Source organism: Somniosus microcephalus, chromosome 24, assembly GCF_052327205.1.
Source record: "Somniosus microcephalus isolate GS21.2 chromosome 24, FLI_Smic_1.0, whole genome shotgun sequence".
NCBI classification, from domain to species: Eukaryota; Metazoa; Chordata; class Chondrichthyes; order Squaliformes; family Somniosidae; genus Somniosus; species Somniosus microcephalus.
In genome coordinates, this window is record NC_141010.1 from 15,747,568 (window position 1) to 15,766,963 (window position 19,396).

The following is a 19,396-nucleotide window of genomic DNA, read 5'->3' on the forward strand; positions in this document are numbered from 1 at the left end:
TTAGGATTGTTTTGAACCCATTTTCCTTGTGTATTCTAGGCACTTACTTGGAACAAAGGGATCAACTAACCTGTGACCTTTTCAAAGGAGCTGAATTGTTATGGTTTAAACACTCATGTCCAAAGCAAAATGGCTGCTCCATAGGCAGGACTCACTCCCTACAAACTGAAACATGACCTTATGCACTCAGTAATAGAGGATAATGGGCTCTGGATGAACGACGAACGAACCGCTTTTATTGTTAGCAGATCAACACATAGGACTTCCACCACATCTCATTTCACTTCAGACGATGGTTGATAGTAGTTATGTCGAGAAACTTTTGTAACAAGCCAAACTGTTCAACAGTTCTGTTGACAAATAGTTACTGGCAGAAACAAGCAGCAAAATTGAGACACCAGTGTCAAAAACAACCATTTCAGGAAAGGTTAAATAGACAAACCAGCAAGATGGCCCTTTGGAAGCTTTCTTGCTGCACCTGGGATAAAACTAATGCTTTTCTGGTTTCTTAGTGAACTGAAGAAGCCTTTTCAGGATTTAGTGTGTACCTACGGAGTGCTGTTTCTCCTCCGTGTCCCACAGTCAGACAAAAACCAAACTGATTAAAAGACATTCCAAGATCGCCCTTTAATTTAAAGGCAGTTTCCTTTCAGGTAGTATGATAGCAAAATACTGCAGATGCTGGAAATCCAAAATAACAACAGAAAATGCTGGAAAAACTCAGGCCAGGCAACATCCGTGGAGAGAAAATAGAGTCAACGTTTCGGGTCGACCCGAAACGTTGACTCTATTTTCTCTCCACGGATGTTGCCTGGCCTGCTGAGTTTTTCCAGCATTTTCTGTTGTTCCTTTCAGGTAGTTCGCAGTCGGCTGCTGTGAGGAGATGTACAATGCAAATAAAATCATTACCAAAACAATCAACAAGGTGATAATCCAACAGTCTGCTAGATACCAATTAACAACTTGATGCGAGCAGTAATCAAGAAGTGGTCTACTGGGACATCAGTGCCCAACAAACAGATATGCAATTAAAATATTAACACCTCAGAATAAGTTGTCCTTTTCAGTCACAGTTGCCAATTGGTTCTAAATTTCAAATGAAAACTGCATTTGAAAATAATCCATCTTAAACGAAGAAATACATCCAAAAAAAAGCCACAGACAAAATATCCAAATTTTTCCAAAGGCAGAATCTATTAAAGTTCACATCTTGCCAAGGCCATTTCATTTGACAGAATATTTCCCAGGGCAGTTTCCATAAATCTCAACCATCTCCGAGTCCTGGAGAGACAGTCCCATCCTTTTTAGTACAAGACTTGAGCATACTATATTGTAATAGTGCTTCGACGTGATAGCTGATATAGCTAGCCGCATAACTCTTAAAGCATGCACAGTGAGCTCTGGGAGGCAGATGGTGCTGGGGGCAGGGGGGGGGGGGGGGTGTCTATAAATTGATCGTAATTCTTTAACAATTATAATTAATTTAGCTGCAACAAACAGCAATTTATCTGGAGGAGAGTTTCAAATTCCTGCAGATGCCTCAGGGATAATATGGAAACCTGTACCCAGCCTCTAACTGCGGAGGAATAGATATTAAAAAATAACATTTAAAATAGACCAAATACAACATCCAAATATAAATGGATGTATAATAGAAAGTGTTAACAAATAATGGGAAGATGACAAATCAATCTTTAAGAGGATGATCCGTGGAGAGCTGGCAAATGTCAGGAGTGAGGCATATGATCAAGATATATTGCAATCCCATTTAAACACTGATTCCCCAAGACATTTCACATAACAGTCAAGACAAAATGTAGTCTTTAAATGAAGCAAGGTTAGAAGGCCGGGGATAAATAGGAAGATAGATAGAAAGGAACTTTTCCCCTTAGTAGAGGGGTCAATAACTAGGGGGCATAGTTTCAAGGTAAGGGGCAGGAGGTTTAGAGGGGATTTGAGGAAAAACTTTTTCACCCAGAGGGTGGTTGGAATCTGGAACTCACTGCCTGAAAGGGTGGTAGAGGCAGGAACCTTCACAACATTCAAGCATTTAGATGAGCACTTGAAACGCCATAGCATACAAGGCTACGGACCAAGTGCTGGAAAATGGAATTAGAATAGATAGGTAGGGCTTGATGGCTGGCGCGGACACGATGGGCCGAAGGGCCTCTTTCTGTGCTGTATAACTATGGGCTGGATTTTCATTGAGGAGGCGGGACTACAACTTTCGAGGTTGTAGTCCCGCCTCCATCGAGTTCTAGCCAAGCCACGCAATTCTGACTTGATTGACCTTGTTGAGCCTGCCCAGCAGGCTCAGCAGGCCAATTAAGGGCCACCCGGCAACAGATGATGTCACAGATTGATATTTCATCTGTCAAGACCTTTTGACAGATGAAATATCAGCGTTTGACAGCTGTTTGAAGCTGTCAAACACTGGCAATCTGCACTCCAGGTTAATTCCTTTCTCTCAGGATGATTTACAGATCTCCCCAGAACAGAAAGCAGAGGCTGCAGATTGACAGCTCGCAGCCATTCTGCTTTCTGTGCCGGTGAGATGAGGGACTCCCGAGACCTGAAGAAAGGAAGGCTGTAAAGGTTAGTAGAACTTCTTTAAACACTTTACACAGATCAAACACACTTACCTCTGCACTCATCACTCACCTGAACACCGGACATCTCGACCCCTCCAAGCCCTTCATCCAGACGGCCCGCCTCGCTAACTTGACGTGGTTTGGAGCCGTCGGGAATCCCACATTTCAACAATGAAAATAGGGATTAGGCTAAAAACTGCCGGTTAACAGACAATTAATTGGCACTAATCCCCTTCCCGCCTCGGGGAGGTGGGTCCCAGTGCAGGGCGGGTACCCGCCTCCTTTGAAACTGGCATGGAGGCGGGTTGGGTTCGTACCCCTCGATTTCAGGATTTTAACCCCCCACACGCTTCCAATCCCACTTCCACGGCCCAATGAAAATCCAGCCCTATGACTCTAATTGGATCAGGGGACGCAGATGTAATTCAGTGGCTATTTTAAACTCATATTCTGTCCTTATTTTGTATAATCCCTTGGTCTTATATTTATTAAAGTTAAATAGTAAAACATATGGCGATTTGGTAAGCAGAACAAGAGTTGATTGGAGCATCGGAATTTCTCTGCAGTACAGGTTGTGGAGATGCAAAGCTGAGGAGTTACAGGCAGCATTATCATTGGCAGGGGGGTGGTAATAAGTGACCATTTTTACATGGGCAGTTTCCATTATAAATATGGATATAGGAATTTACCAAAAAGCTAACAACCGGAGGTAAGGCTTTGTAGGCAGGAAGTGTGTGCAGACATAACTTACCGATAGATGGAGCTAGATTTACCCTTCAGAATGTGTACATTAAAATAGTTTTTTTTTTTGTTTTTTTTTTTTTTTTTTTTGAGAAGTGGGGTTTAAAATCAAGTTAAGGAAAATTATCTCCAGGAAATATAACACTTCCTCATTTAAAGGACCCCAATGTTATCAAATGAAAATTGCTTGGAGGCAGGCTTGTAGCAAAGCCAGTTGCACATTAAAGCTCTCAGCATCCATCCACCTCATCAATTTGAGCTTCCATTTCCCACAGCAGACAGTCCAACAGCGGAATGAGATTGCGGTGTGGGCCTTTGCCTCCCGCAAACGAGGTTCAAACTATCCAGAGTCAATTTTCACATTTGATCTTTACAACCAGAGAGACGAGGCTTTCAGCCCATCAGTCTGGGCTGGATTCAAACCCAGCTGCATGAAGCAAAAGAGCAGCATCTCAGCCTCTCTTCCACTATTTGAAGGGCCTGCTCCTCAATTTCTGGCTGCACTTCGGTCCCACGCTCCTGATCTTTGGTCAGCCGGTGCGGCGGGGGCAGGAAAGTCGGAAGACCTCCTTGTGGGACTGTTCCTGGGCCTGGCCAAGGTGGCCATTAACAGGTCCAGGCAGCACGCAATCGAGGGGGTCGTTCGGCCCGACTGCCCGGCCTCTCTTCCAGGGCTGCTTCGCTGGGGATGGAGCACGGGGTGTCCGCTGGCACGCTCAAGGCCTTCCGCGACCGGTGGGCACGGGAGTGCTTCATCACCCCCCCCCCCCTCCCCCCAAAATAGAATTTAGAATTAATTTGTTTAATTTTCATTTTAAGTTCCAGTTTTATTGGTTGTGCCCCTTTAAGAGGGCATATGCTATCTCTTAATTGGTGATGACACCAGCCAATTAAGTTTTAAACCAAAAAAAAAAAGAGAAGCATCTAGTCCACTGTTCCACATTTTAGAGGAAAGGTAATTCATAATCACTCCCAATTAGTGACACATGGCAGATAATCTGGACTTGTACGGAGCAATCTTTCTGTACTGGCCAGAAGGAAATACAATATAAAGACCATTTAAGTATCCTGCAATACAAACATACCAGCTTCTTCCAACACAAGCTGTTTGGCTGGACTGAATGTGGGCAAAGAGCACCCCAGTTCCACATCATGCAGACGGCCCTCGGGTTCTCTTTGTTGTCTTCAACTTGCTCCACAAAGAGCCATTTCTCCTCAACTGAGGCCTTTACTTGTCCCCTACAACTGCCTCAATTGGGCGAGATGGCCACATCCTACTTGGGGGGGGGGGGGGGGGGGTGGAAAAGAGGGGCAAAAAATTCTGATATTCTTGTTGCCAATAAGGGGTTTTGACCGAAGCGGAGGAACGGACGCCCGCTCTTCACCCAGGGCCAGGAGTATTTGCACTGTTCTCCTGAATTAAAAGCGTGTGTCAGCAGGCACGACCCTGGCAGCCATGCACTCAGCTCCTTCAACGTCTTCGTAAAAATAGCACGCGTAGGAATGTAGCACGAGTGCTGGAAGTGAAAGTTATCGATCAGAAGCTCCAACCCTTGAACTATTAGTCAGCATCCCATAGCTTCCCCAACTTCCACCTGGATGGTGAAACATCCTGGAACACAGACCAATGTAACATCAGATGGGAGACGGCAGCACCAGAGAGCAAGCAGTCTACGCACATTGAGAAAATTAAAGGGTCTCATCACTGAGGGGGAAGCAGTATTTGCTTTTTAATAAAATAGAACATGGCTCCAGGGCCTAACCCTAACCCCAATTTAACCGCACTTCCAGTACTCAAATTCTACTAATAATACCACTGAAACCGTTTATGTAGGGAACAAGCTGTTTCGTGTTGCATCGATGTTCTGCCATAATTAAAGATGTGTGTCAGCTGTGGCTCAGTGGGTAGCACACTCGCCTCCGAGTCATAGAAACAGACGATAGTAGGAGGCCATTCGGCACCTCGAGCCTGCTCCGCCATTTAATGAGATCATGGCTGATCATCCAAATTCAGTACCCTGTCCCGGCTTTCTCCCCATATCCCTTTAACCTTAAGAAATATATCTAACTCCTTCTTGAATATATTTAATGAATTGCCCTCAACTGCCTTGTGTGGTAGAGAATTCCACAGGTTCACCACTCTCGGTGAAGAAATTCCTCCTCATCTCTGTCCTAAATGGCTTACCCCTTATCTTTAGACTGTGACCCCTGGTTCTGGACTCCCCGCCATCAGGAACATCCTTCCTGCATCTAGTCTGTCTAGTCCTGTTATAATTTTATAAGTTTCAATGAGATCCCCTCTCATTCTTCTAAACTCCAGCGAATATAAGCCCAATCGACCCAATCTCTCCTCATATGTCATTCCTGCCATCCCAGGTATCAGTCTGGTGAATCTTCACTGCACTCCCTCCATGGCGACAACATCCTTCCTCAGATAAGGCGACCAAAACTGCACACAATACTCAAGGTGTGGTCTCACCAAGGCCCTGTACAACTGCAGCAAGACATCCTTGCTCCTGTACTTGAATCCTCTCGCTATGAAGACCAACATACCATTTGCCTTCTTAACCGCCTGCTGCATCTGCATGCTTACCTTCAGCGACTGGTGCACAAGGACACCCAGGTCCCCTTCTCCCAATCTAATGCCGTTCAGATAATAATCTGCCTTCCTGTTTTTGCCACCAAAGTGGATAACCTCGCATTTATCCACATTATACTGCATCTGCCCAATCACCCAACCTGTCCAAATCATACTGGAGTTTCTCTGCATCCTCCTCACAGCACACACGCCCATCCAGCTGTGTCTCGTCTGCAAACTTGGAGATATTACATCTAGTTCCCTCGTCTAGATCATTAATATATATCAGAAGGTTGTGGGTTCAAGTCCCTGGAGTGGGACACTAAGAGCACATAAAAATCTAGGCCGACACTCCCAGTGCAGTGCTGAGGGAGTGCTGCACTGTCAGAGGTGCCGTCTTTTGGATGAGATGTTAAACCGAGGCCCCGTCTGCTCGCTCAGGTGGATGTAAAAGATCCCATGGCACTATTTCGAAGAGTGCAGGAGTTCTCCCTGGTGTCCCGGCCAATATTTATCCCTCAATCAAAAACTGTTTATCTGGTCATTATCACATTGCTGTTTGTGGGAGCTTGCTGTGCGCAAATTGGCTGCCGTGTTTCCTACATTACAACAGTGACTACACTTCAAAAAGTACTTTATTGGCTGTAAAGCACTTAGAGATGTCCGGTGGTCGTGAAAGGCGCTATAGAAATGAGAGTCTTTCTTTTCTTTATATGGGACCAAACTTAAAGCTGGTGTAGACATATTGGGCCAGCATCAGCTGCACTAACTATTTTCAATGTTGACCCCCGCCCCACCTAAAACGCACTGGGTACCTAAAAACTGCGACATGGAAGTTGATTCAGGTCCCATTCAAACTGCTGGAAGGAAACTTAAATTTTACTCACTATACATACACCAGTAAAAGACAACAAGGCAATAATATATAGAACAAAATTTCTATTTGTAGTTACAACTCCAAAGTACTTTTGAAACATGCAGAAAACAGACAGGCTTTTATACAAAATATTTTTTTCCAAATATGTATAGACAACATGTATTTTTTTTTTAACATCCATCTGTCTAATATAAAAACAGAATAATTTGCATAGATGATGCAATGACGAGTTACATTTCCTTAGACAAAATTTGAAGACTTGGCTCCATATTCGCACAATTTCAGTCTGAAACGAAAATATGCCTTTTTACAGAGTTTGGAATGTAGCATAAAGTCTCTCTCAGTAGGTAACAGAAAAACAAAAAGGCACCTTTTGTTTTGTTTCATACGGCAATGTAAAATTTTTCATAAAGTGACTCACTGAATCACCATGTTCAGGATAGTTGTCCATTTGGCAATCCCATCACTTCACTAAAGAAGTGCTGCCTAGCTAACTTCAAAAAACAATCACGTAAATTTAGACACATTTGTACATAGTTCAATACTATTGAAATAAATTTCATGTTCAACTGGATTTCCCTTCTAGCTAGAAAGGCGAAGTCCATCTCGAGAACACAGCTTCAACTTTAAGTCATTATGCCACTTTCAACCAACCAGAAGTGACCTTTTCCATCTATGAGGAACACAAATTTCAATATGCTGACAAAGTCAGCATATTGCAAAGTACAGTAGCTGGAACAAACTACTCCTCTGAACCTAATCAACAAGTGATATTTTGGCAGGGAAAGAAGTGTATATGTAAATTTCCTTCAAAATACAAAGCTAGGACAAACTTAAAAGTTCCCCGAATCAGTGATTTTGTAACATTTTCCCTCTATCACCTTGGCCCACTGAAGCACATAGCCCAACAACACAAAGTTATTTGCAACGGACTGAAACCAACCAAATGCATTCTTCAAATGTTACAATTTGTTCCAGTACAGAAATACTAAAAAGTACATTTGGTGCCTTGGAAGTTAGAAACAATATTTGAAGACAGTGGATTTTAATTTGGCAATTCCACTCTTAAAAATACCCACGGTGGGCCATGAAAAAAAGATTCAAAACCCAAGATGAACCAAAGGTCCTTCTCTTATACTTGGACCGTTGCAAGTTAACATTGCTTTATGCTAATCTATATTCTAAATCTGCCCCAGAAGATATGTATTCTACTTGATCGTGATCAGTAACAAAAAAGCGTGAACACAAGTTCCCAAACAACAAAAATTTCAATATTGGCATGAAGAGCTTTGTGCTCTTTGCATTATGGATGCCATCATAGCCATACCCAACCCATTTTATAAGATTTGGAATGTTAATTTAAACAAAAATAAAACTGATGGCTTCTTTTTGGAACATAATGACAACTCCAGCAAATATTGAGGGAGCTCAACATATTGTCATATGACATTTACTTTGGCTGGGCAGCTGAGGAAAGGAAGTGCTGTTGGAAAGTCTTCTCCCAAGAAACCTTCCTACCGAAGGCACCTGCTGTTTGCACTTAATGTAATGAATCATTCTCCAGCAGAAGTGGATTGTTCGACAACACTTCAAAACAGTTGTAGTTCCCAAGTTTTGAACCCTTCAACAATACTATGGCACCAGAATTTATCGCAACGCGCCCAGAACCATGCTCTTCCACTCCAGATGCAAGCAACTCCACATATCTTCAGATTGAAGTTTAAAAATAAGAACAGGCCGCATTTCCCCTCACTGAAGATCATTCATCATCAAATTGTCACTGATCAGTCTCCCACATACAGAATAATTTTGATTCGTTACGAACTGTCCTTGTTAAGTGCCAATTTCAAATCTGATCCCATTTGATAAACATTTTCTATGCTAGTTGCTTGCTTTCCTTCTCATAATACAGGGTGCTCGTTAAATCATTTTAATGAATAGGATCATGATTACAAATCAAGTCTTGGACAGTGTGATTTGGATTCTCTTGCAACTGAAGGTGTGCTGTTATCTGTAATAACACCTCAACAATCAAACATTTCTACAGTATTTTAAACTGTAAACTAAAGCACATTATATGAAGGAAGATCTTTTGTAATCAAATCCAACGTAATTAATTTGCGAAAATGGAAATGGTCTTAAGAGGCAGTCACCATTCTCAAAGTGTTGTAGAACATGTCTTATCGTATTTGAAGTCGCAATCTGGTCTTGATAAACCATCATCCTTAAATGTTGTATGCCAAGTATCAGCAAAAAAAATAGAAGCACTTTTACCATGAACATTTAGAGAATAAAATCACTTTTTTTTTCCAAATTCGACCTTCTGCACAAAATTACTCAAATGTAAGCCTCTGGTAAACCTTGATACACTGACCATACGACACAGATTACGGTTATGATTGGCCAGTTGCTGGTGTTCGTTCCCGTCCCCTTTCTAAAAAAAAAAAAGGCACTTTTATTTGGATATACAGCCGAATAGCGAGAGCTGCATTCCATTTCGGAAATACTTATGACCAATGGTAATACGGTAACGGAAGGAATAAACGCATCAAATCCAATTGCGGCAATTTACTCGCCCTTGTCGACCCTACAAAAAGAAGTCGCCATATCAAGCAGAGTTCTGAAAACAAAGCTTAATCTGCAACAAGTTCCAATCTAGACCTCCATAGATGGAACCAAAATAAAACCACTACTGTAATGGACAGTATGCTTTGCTCATGACCTGAAGATGGCTATTTAACATAACTGATGCAAATAGTTTAAACGGTTCATTTGTCATAAGTCATCTTTGAGACTATATGCAACTGACAACTAGTTGAGCAACAAACTAGTCATCAAATCCACACAGAGGTTTTCCCATCTCCCGATTTGCTGCTCGTGCTGCTTTTGTTTGATCTGGCCTTCTTCTTGTCTACTGGATGGTTCGAGGGCTTGTTGTGACCGTTATAAACCTGGAAAGCCAGGTCCAACTGTTCCTGGGCCATTTTCAGCTGCTGCTGCACACTCTCCAAGCTGACCGGGATGTTTTCATCGTTACTGCCATATTGTTGCTCCTGAGCAATGTTTGCCTTGTTTTGCTTGTAAGCCATTTTAGCATTGGAGAGCTCCGTGTATGGAATCTGGTCTGGCTTGACTGCAATGTTGTAGCCGGGGGGCGCCGAAGGAGTGGTCCACGTGTATGGATAACTATAACTAGCCTCTGCCATGGAGTTCTGCTTGTTTTGCACAATATCCCTGATCATTCCAAATCCCAAAAGAATTAACTCCCAGATGTCTATGAATAAACAAAGACAGCTTACGCCGTACATTATTAGCAGGAAAATGGTCTTCTCTGTTGGCCTGGATACAAAGCAGTCTACCCGATGAGGGCACGGACTCCTCTCGCATTCGTATCTCGCAGCCACCTCAAAGCCGTACAAAATATACTGGCCCACAAGGAAACTCAGTTCAAATACAGTCCTTGCAAGCAACTGCACAACATAAATTTTCATCAGACCGTCCCTTTTAATGCGACGCCTCCCATCATGCTTAGTCAGGGTCTTCTCATCCTTGTTCTCTTTATCACTATGCAGCTCGATCTCTGGATACAGTATGGGATCCTCAATATTATCATCCTCAGCCTCCTCCAACGCGCGATGTTGCTTCCATCGCACCGCATACTGGTGTTTCTTTGGCTTCCGGCCTCCGTATTCGAGATCTTCTGTCGCAGCAATTTTGTGGACAGCGTAACCCAGGTAGACAATAGACGGGGTTGCAATAAGTATTATCTGGAATACCCAAAACCTTACGTGGGATAACGGAGCGAAGGCATCGTAGCAAACATTCTCGCAACCTGGTTGCCCCGTATTGCAAACGAACTTGGTCTGTTCATCGTAGTAAATAGATTCCCCTCCGACCACCGTTAGCACAATGCGGAATATAATGAGGACAGTCAGCCACAGTTTGCCAACGAACGTGGAATGGTTGTGGATTTCCTCCAGAAGACGCGTTAGAAAACTCCAGCTCATGTTATTCAATCAGCTTTCCTATCAGCCCCTGCAACACAACAGACATTTACCATTAGACACCTGCTTATATGAACTAATACTGAATTAACTTCATTTTGAAAAAAATTGATCATAAATCCAACAAAAATAGTTTCAGAAACCTCGGAATTTGCTCAGGGTATTAAAACTATTATAAGCAGACCCTGAAATAGTAACAGGCGTTTGTTAGGACACATGGCTTTTCCAAATGACAAGAAGCAGTTTAAACATTTCAAAACCGTTAGACATATTCCTCAATGACATGTTGGAGATAAAAAGCGTCAAAACTGTTGGAAATCTGAAACAAAACTGAAATGTAAAGCAGGAGTTTGCATCTGAAAGAGAAAGAGAGGTTAGTGTTTCAGTGGGGCGCTATCAAAAACAAGACAAGAACTAAAGACGAGAGAGATAGACACACAAAGAAAGGCACAGAGACCGAGAGAGGGGCACAGAGAGAGAGAGAGAGAGAGAGACACACACACAAAGAGGTAGAGACAGAGACACAAAGACATAGAGACCAAGAGAGGCAGAGGCACAGAGAGAGAGGGGGGGGGGGGGGGGGGGGGGGGGGGGGGGGGGGGGGAGAAAGAGAGAGAGAGAGAGAGACACAGACAGACAGATAAGCACAGAGATTTTAATGGACCCTTTATTAGAAAGGTTAATACTTCTATGTTTCTATCATCAAGGGGTATGGGGAGTGAGTGGGAACATGGTTTTCAGATAGAGGAACAGCCATGATCATATTGAATGGCGGAGCAGGCTCGACGGGCTGACTGGCCTACTCCTACTGTTTCTGTGGGTCTCCATCAGAACAGACTGAGAGACAGAACGTGTGCAAGAAGGGGGAAGGTGGAAAAAGGGAGGAAAGGAAAGGGAAAATAAAGTGACTGGAATTTGTCCTCAAGAGCTGCTGAAGACAATGCAGTGTCACTGTGCCTCACTCGTTACCGTGAAGCAGGTTATGAATTCAAGACCCACTCCAGGACGTGAGCAGGAAATCAATGCAGTACTGAGGGACTGCTACAATATCAGAATTGCCATCTTTCAGACAAGATGTTACTAGAGGTCCCATCTGCACGTAAAAGATCCCGTGGTTCTATTTGAAGAGCAGGGGATTCTCCGGATAGTCTGGCCAACATCACCAATAACCTCTCTGCTGTTTCCGTGGGCCTACGCCATGTACAAATTGGCTGCTGTGTTTGCTTATGCAATAAGAGTAATTCATTGGCTGCAAACACACTTTGGGGGAGTCCTCAGGACATGAGAGGCACTGCAGTCTTCGCCTCAAAATTCAAAGCCTTTTCAATTCCTAAAATAAAATGCAGGGAGCCAGCCTCTGCCAGCTACATTGCTGAACCCGAGGAGGTTTACACCTCACATTGTTCTGGCAGACTTCGGAGTCTGATCCAGGAAACATTCTTCTTGTAGTATCCGCATTCTGCGTAAGGTGGAGCTACAGCACTGCTATGGGGCAAAAGTCACAGAAAAATATATGGGGAACAGGAGAGGAAAATCAGCAACAACTTGTATTTAAATAGCGCCTCTAAAGTGGTTAAAAAGTCCCAATGCACATCGCAGGTTACGGAAAGAAATGGATGGAGCGTCACAGAAGGAGGGGCGATCAAAAGCTCGGCCAAAGGCACATCTTTTAAGGAGAATCAATGGCGGAGAGATTTAGAGGGGGAATCCCAGGACGTGGGGTCCAGGTGGCTAAAGGCATGGCCACAAATGGTGGGGCAAAAGGATAGGGGGAATGCACAAAAAGACGGAGTTATAGGAATGGGGGCTTTTGAGGGCGGGGTTGGCGAGGTTACATAGGGAGGGAGGGAGGGAGGGGCAAATCCAGGGAGGGCTTTAAGCACCAGGGTGTGGAGTTCAAAATTTCAGGAGTTGGGGAACCGAGAGCCAATTTAGATCAGTGAGGACAGGCTGATAGGAGAGCGAGGTGCGGGATAGGATGCGGCTAGCAGATTTTTGGAATCACCTTTAGTTTACGGAGGGTAGAGGATGGGAGGTCGGTCAGGAGAGCATTAGAATAGTCAAGCCTGGAGAGGACAAAGGCGTGGATGAGGGTTTAAGCGGCAGATGAGCTGAAATAAGGGCAGAGACGGGTGATGTTGTGGAGGTGGAAGTAGGCCATCTTTGTGATGGAGAACACAAGGGGTCAGAAACTCGGCTCGGGCTTGAACAGGAACAGAGTTTGCAAGCAATCTGGTTCAGCCTGAGATAGTGGCCAGGGAGGGTATGGAATTTGTGGCAGAGGCCAAAGACAATGCCTTCAGCCTTCCCAATGTTCACCTGGAGGGGAATGGAATTGGTGACAAGGGTATGGAGTTTGCGGCAGGGGTCGAGGACAGTGTTTAACTGGAGAAAATTGTGGCTAATTAATCCAAGTCTGGATTGCAACCAAGCACTCTGGAAACACAGAAGTCATGCAGGGGGTCAAGAGAGTTAACGGAGAGGCTGGGTGTCATCACAAGCTGACCCCATGTTTGCAGATGGCGTCACCATGGGGCACGTATAGATGAGGAAAAGGAACATGCCAAAAATGGATTCTTGTGGACTCCTTGGGTGACTGTGCAGAGGTGGGATGAAAAGCCACTGTTAGACATATTCTGGCTATGACTGGATAAGAAAGAGTGGAACCAAACAAGGGCTGTACAATGAAGACGCTTTGAAAGAGGTGGTCAACCGTGTCAAGGAGGGGGGGATAATGCACCATGGTCACAGAGAATGTTCATGTCTTTGGTTAGGAACCCAGGAACAGGAGCAAGCCATTCAGCCCCTCGAGCCTGTTCCATCATTCAATGAGATTATGGCTGATCTATATCCTAACTCCATTTACCTGCCTTGGCTCAATATCTCTTAATATTCTTGGCTAGCAAAAATCTTATCGATCTCAGATTTAAAATTATTAATTCAACTACCATCTATTGCTTTTTGTGGGCGAGAGTTCCACACTCCTACCACCTTTTGCATGACGAAGTGTTTCCTAACTTCTCTCCTGAACGGCCTGGCTCTGATTTTAGGCCCCCTTGTCCTAGACTCCCCCACCAGCAGAAAAAGTTTCTATCTGCCCCATCAATTCCTTTCAAAATCCTAAAAACCTCCATCAAATCACCCCTTAACCTTCTATATTCCAGAGAATACAAGCCTGGTTTATGTAATCGCCCCATATAATTTAACCCTTGGAACCCTGGTAACATTCTGGTGAATCTGCACTACACGCTTTCTAAGGCCAGTATGTCCAGAACTGTGCACAGTACTCCAGATGTGGTCTAACCAGGGCTTTGTATAGCTGCAGCAAAACTTCCTCCCTTTTCCCTCTAGATATAAAGGGTAACATTTCCATCAGCCTTTATGTTTTTTTGTACCTGGCTGCTACATCTTAGTGATCTGTGTACACAGACCCCTAAATCTCTTTGGACCTCCACTGTTCCTAGCCTATCACCATTTTATAAAATACTCGGATCTGTCTCTTTTTGGTCCAAAATGGATGGGGCAGTTTCAGTGCTGTGGGAGGCATGAAAACCTGGTTGGAAGGATTCAAGCAAGGAGTTGCAGGAGAGATGGGCACAGATTCAGGAGACGACAAATACATTCAGGACATTGGAAGGAAAAGATTGGAGATGGGGCAGTAGTCTGCACGGATGAGGTGGGGGGGGGGGGGGGTGGTTTGAGGGCAATGCTCCCTGTAATTTTTTTTCCAGGCCACATGGCCCCTTTAAGGGGATGCGCTGCCCATTCAAAATACCGCACATGCGCGGTCTTTCTATTGGAAAGCCGGCTGTGTAGGACCCGAGCAGCCACGGAGCTTAGAGGGAACATTGGATGAGGGAGGTTGAAGATGGCTGCTTGGAAAGGGAGGTGGACAGTACCAGAGGAGAGGGAACTCTTTACACAGACAGCTAGCAATGGGGCCAAGAAGTTGGGTGGTCAACAGTTTAGTGGGAATAGGGTCAAGGGAGCAGGAAGTGATACGATGAGCTCTGAGGGGGCACGGGGGGAAATGGGAGGGAAACGAGAGAGAGAGAGATGGGGGCTCGGGTGGGCCCCGAGAGGAAGTTTGGCATGGTGAGCATCAGAGACAGCTGAACGGATAGGCCCAGAAATACGCACGGGCTACTCACCCGTAAGCCCAATGGAAGTGCCAGTTTCGTGCATGCACTGAGCGTGCGCGGGAAACCGGCAGTGCCGTTCCCCTGAAAGAAGGGGTTAAGAGGTGGAACGCGTGCGCCGGAACAGTTTTTTTTTTTTTTTTTTGCATGTTTTCCCGGGAGGGTAAGTCTCCAGGAGTTACACTTTTAAAAAGCAGGTGCAAGGCCTTCTTTTTACAAGGTAAGTGGTGAATTAATTAAAATTAAAACATTTTTTCCACAGGTTTATTATTTTTAAATACTTTAAAAGAAAGGTAAGTTTATTTTTAGCCCCGTTAGAAAATGTAATTAATTTTTTCAAAAATTTAAATTGTTTAACAGTTATTTCATGTAATTTATAGTTTATTTTAAAAATGTGATTAAAAAAAAAAAATTATTTGAGGTTTTAGTGATGTTTTGGGGCTTATAGTATTTATAGGTTTGACAGGCCTGTCAAACTTATGAATGAAGCATTCCCTGCTCCGATTGGCTCTCCATGGCCCACATCGAACTAACTGCGCCCCTGGGATATGCAAGCACTGCGCGCCGGCAGTTGGAGGAGGCCCAGGATCGGAATCCCACGCAGGCCCACAGCTCAATGGCCGGAGCGCTAGGTAAGTGCAGGTCGGGGGCTTGCACCCGCGGGAAGCCTCCGACCCGAATTTCTGGGCCATTATCTCTAACTTGATGGCAAAGAAGTCCATGAGCTGCACTTGTTGTTAGAGGCGAGGGTGGCATGGACAGGGTTGGGGGGTTTAATGAAACAGTTGAAAGCACTAAAGAGCATAGGAACAGGAGTAGGCCATTCAGCCCCTCGAGACTGTTCCGCCATTTAATTAGATTATGGCTGATCTGTACCGCAACTCCATTTATTAGCCTCTGATCCATAATCCCTTTACCTAATAAAAAAGGCTTTAAAATTTCAACTGATCCAGGATCCACAGCCTTTTGGGGGAGAGTTGGCCCACATTTCCACTACCCCTTGGATGAAAAAGTGCTTCCTGCTTGCACTCCTAAATGGCCTGGCTCTCATTTTAAGATTGTGCCCCCTTGTTCTGGATTCCACCAGAGGAAATAGCTTCTCTGTATCCACTCTATCAAATTATTTCATCATTTTAAACACCTCCATTAGATGACCCGCTCAACCTACTAAACTCAAGTGAATACAACCCAAGTTTATGCAACCTGTCCTCACAATTTAACCCTTTGACCCCGATATAATTTTGGTAAATCTGCACTATATCCCCTCTAGGTCCAATACATCCTTCCGGAGATGTGATGCCCAGAACTAAACTCAGTCCTCCAGACGTGGTCTGATCAAGGCTCTGTACAGCTGAAGCATCATTTCCTCCCCTTTGTATTCCACATTCTGCCACATTTAATTCCATCTGCCACAGTTTCGCCCACTCACTTAATCTGTCTATGTCCCTTTGTAACTTCCTCCTTCCATCTACTTACTGTGCCTCCTAACTCAATTCAGAAGGATTAAAGAGCAAATCCACAAGAGATTTTTGCCCTTGGATCCTCAACTCCCTAAATCGCAAAGCTTGGGGCTGGAGGAGACCCAGTCTATTCCGATGGCGCCTAATCAATTTTGCAACTCAAAATCTGCATAACTTGTGTAAAGGAACGTATAAATGGGAAAAATAAGTGATCGAATCATCTGATGACGGCAGTCTGGGGGAGTAATTGCCAAAAAATAGCATCTGCCAAGCCCTAGAACTAGTCAAGCAACGGGCCTATAATTACCAGTACTTCAACCTGGTGCAAGAGCGCTAAAAATACTCTCAAAACTAAAATTTGGAGGGATTAAATGTGTGGTTGTACAGCTGGATATTCTTCACAGTGCAAGTGGATGTAGTATAAAAATTTCACACAGCATTACACTTTCTGCAACGCTTTGGTAATGGCACTTTCATGAAATCCTAACCACAATACCATAAAAGTTACAGAAATATAAAGATGTCTATGAAAAACTGTATCCAAAACAACCAGCTTCATTTTGCCTGCAAGAGATAAATAGCATTACAAAATGACTGAATTGCTTAATTCCAGTTTCCCTGCCCCTTTCAGAAAACAAAATGCAAACAATTATACAGACAAGCATATTTCTTCACTTCCCCCCCCCCAATATCAAGTGGGTTACTCTTAACAGCTCAAAATAAATCCCAGGAAAATCAGTGCATTACTTGTGTGTGTACAGTAACGCAGACTTCAATTCTGATCATGTGGCCACTGTCCCTCATTAATTTAATCAAAGGAAATTAAGTTACATCCAACTCCCCTGGTACCACATGCAGGAGGATAACAGGCAACAGAAAGGTTATTCCATGTGCAAAATAAGAACACAAGATCACTAGTACTTCATTGCTTACAAGTTTTGTTTCAAAAAAATGATGTTCATACAAGCATACGGACCAAGTGCTGGAAAATGGGATTAGAATAGACAGGGCTTGATGGCCGGCGCGGACATGATGGGCCGAAAGGCCTCTTTCTGTGCTGTATAACTCTATGACTCTATTCCCACTAAGTCCATTTGTATTAGTTCTCCTCCTTAGTCTTCATGTCCAAATACATATAGCGAAGTCATGACCAGGAGAACGGCAATTAAAAATGTTTCTGCGTGCGTACGCTTTTCCCCCAAACAGAATGACTAGTGGGTGAAATATAGATGTGACCCTGGTTTTTCTGTCATTTCCATCCTCCTATTGCCAGAGTGTTTTATAACCAGCCGTGAGAGCTACAACTGCTAGCTCGGAAAGCGGGTTTTGCTGTTTTCATGCAATTATCAAAATTGTAGATGGAGGTTCGAGAGACACACACACAAAACACACTCTTTCACATATAGATCCCAGATGAGCAACATATAAAATATATTTCTAATTGCTCTAAAACCTGAGGAAAATGATCAGACTTTAAATTTTCACATGTTTGAAGTCCATGATGATGCAAACACAGAATGCAAAGAAAGCAGCAAGCTGCCTCTGAAAATATAGCATTTGGTGAAAGTATTGAGAGATATCTACCTTTTAAATCATTGCAAGCAATATCGATTTTCATCCCTCACAGCAAACATAAGAATCCGTGTTCAATTGGTTTATTCACCTTCCCCCACCCGTGTCGCTCATTCTTGACGTTTCTGTACTTGAGATTACCCCTCTCAAATGATTCTTGGGTCTCAAACATGCCATGCCCAGGATAACAGCAAACCTTTCTGTTAATTACTTTAACTAATAATGTATTGGTCGTGTATCTCAATGTGATTACAAACTAGATGTTTTTAAAGTGTCGCTGTGACAGTTTTGGGAGAGGTTAGCTGCCAGCTTTTGCAGCTGAAAAACTGCAGAGAGCGGTAAAAAAAAAATTAGGTAACAAAGGGAAAAAAAAGAGGTACAACTTACAAATCAAGGCTTTGGCAGTGATGGAGCAAAATGGGTTCAACTCCTTGGGGAGCACCAACAACTGAAGTGATTGTAACCCTCAATGCAAACACTTAAATTAATACCGAAGGATTTTTTTTTCTCCCATTCCAGCCCTAGCCATCCATCCCGAGTATTTTCCTTTCTTTCTCTCCCCCCACCCCTCAAGGCGCTGAACAACAGTTGCAACTTTGGTCGGCAGCAACTCTCGAAGCTCCAGCCCCGTTAGCGGCGCTCGATACTCCTGAAACCGATTATTGCAGCAAGAATCATCTCCAAAAAAAATAACTACAGCAAGGGGGCTGCAATAGTGGGGGGTTCTTTTTGTGCAAAATGTTAGATAAGGGTCCCAAAGCCCCAGCGGGTCAATGCAGCCCAACTTTTAAAAAGAACAGCAACTTTTTTTAAGGGAGAGGAAACTTATTACTTACTCGGTATCTCCGGGTGGACCAGCGCTCATTCTGCAGTTCGAGAGGAGGGTTTGCACGGTTCCTGGTCCAACTATTCGTACCCGGACCACCGTTCACTCACTCTCACTCTCACTCTCTCTCTCTCTCTCTCCGGCTCCCAAATCCGCCCCCTTTTCCTTTGGGAGCAGCGAAAGGGCGGGATTTCCCGAGCTCCTCAGTCTTCTATCCAAACTTCCCATGCTTGGCACTCACAGTGGGAGGGATTGCAGAGGAACAGACGTCCACAACAAACCCAAATACATTTATTTTGTGTGTGTGTGCCTGCAGCCACTTTTTACACCTCCCTCCAAGAAGAAGTCACACTAACAAGAAGTGTAGCACCAGTCGCAATAATGCTTGGAACCAAAGTTAGACACTTTAAAAACAGACACCCCCCCCCCCCATTCTTTTATTGGTCCTCTTTTGGTTAGACCCAATTAACTGTAACTTAAAACTTTAAATAAAACTTAACAAATTAAATTAACATTTGATTGGCTGGGGGTGATGATGCGCCCGGCCCGACTGCCTGCCTCTCTTCCGCGGCCATGTTCGCGCCCAGGTGGCCCTGGAGATGGAGCAC

General features: G+C 44.0%; 1 protein-coding gene across 1 annotated transcript; it reads right to left on the reverse strand.

Moving 5' to 3' along the window:
• Nucleotides 1–6,832: 6,832 nt before the first annotated feature.
• On the reverse strand, nucleotides 6,833–19,118 carry LOC147101086 (gap junction gamma-1 protein-like). Its single transcript, XM_085966260.1, has 2 exons — nucleotides 18,799–19,118; nucleotides 6,833–10,822 (listed from the first exon to the last, which is right to left on the reverse strand). The coding sequence occupies exon 2, from the start codon at nucleotides 10,792–10,794 to the stop codon at nucleotides 9,622–9,624; it is 1,173 nt and encodes a 390-aa protein (XP_085822386.1). The 5' UTR covers nucleotides 10,795–10,822; nucleotides 18,799–19,118; the 3' UTR covers nucleotides 6,833–9,621.
• Between the last annotated feature and the right edge of the window lie 278 nt (nucleotides 19,119–19,396).

Excerpts from the sequence above, each read along its gene's own strand:
- LOC147101086 (XM_085966260.1), bottom strand. The coding sequence starts at position 10,794 with ATGAGCTGGAGTTTTCTAACGCGTCTTCTGGAGGAAATCCACAACCAT.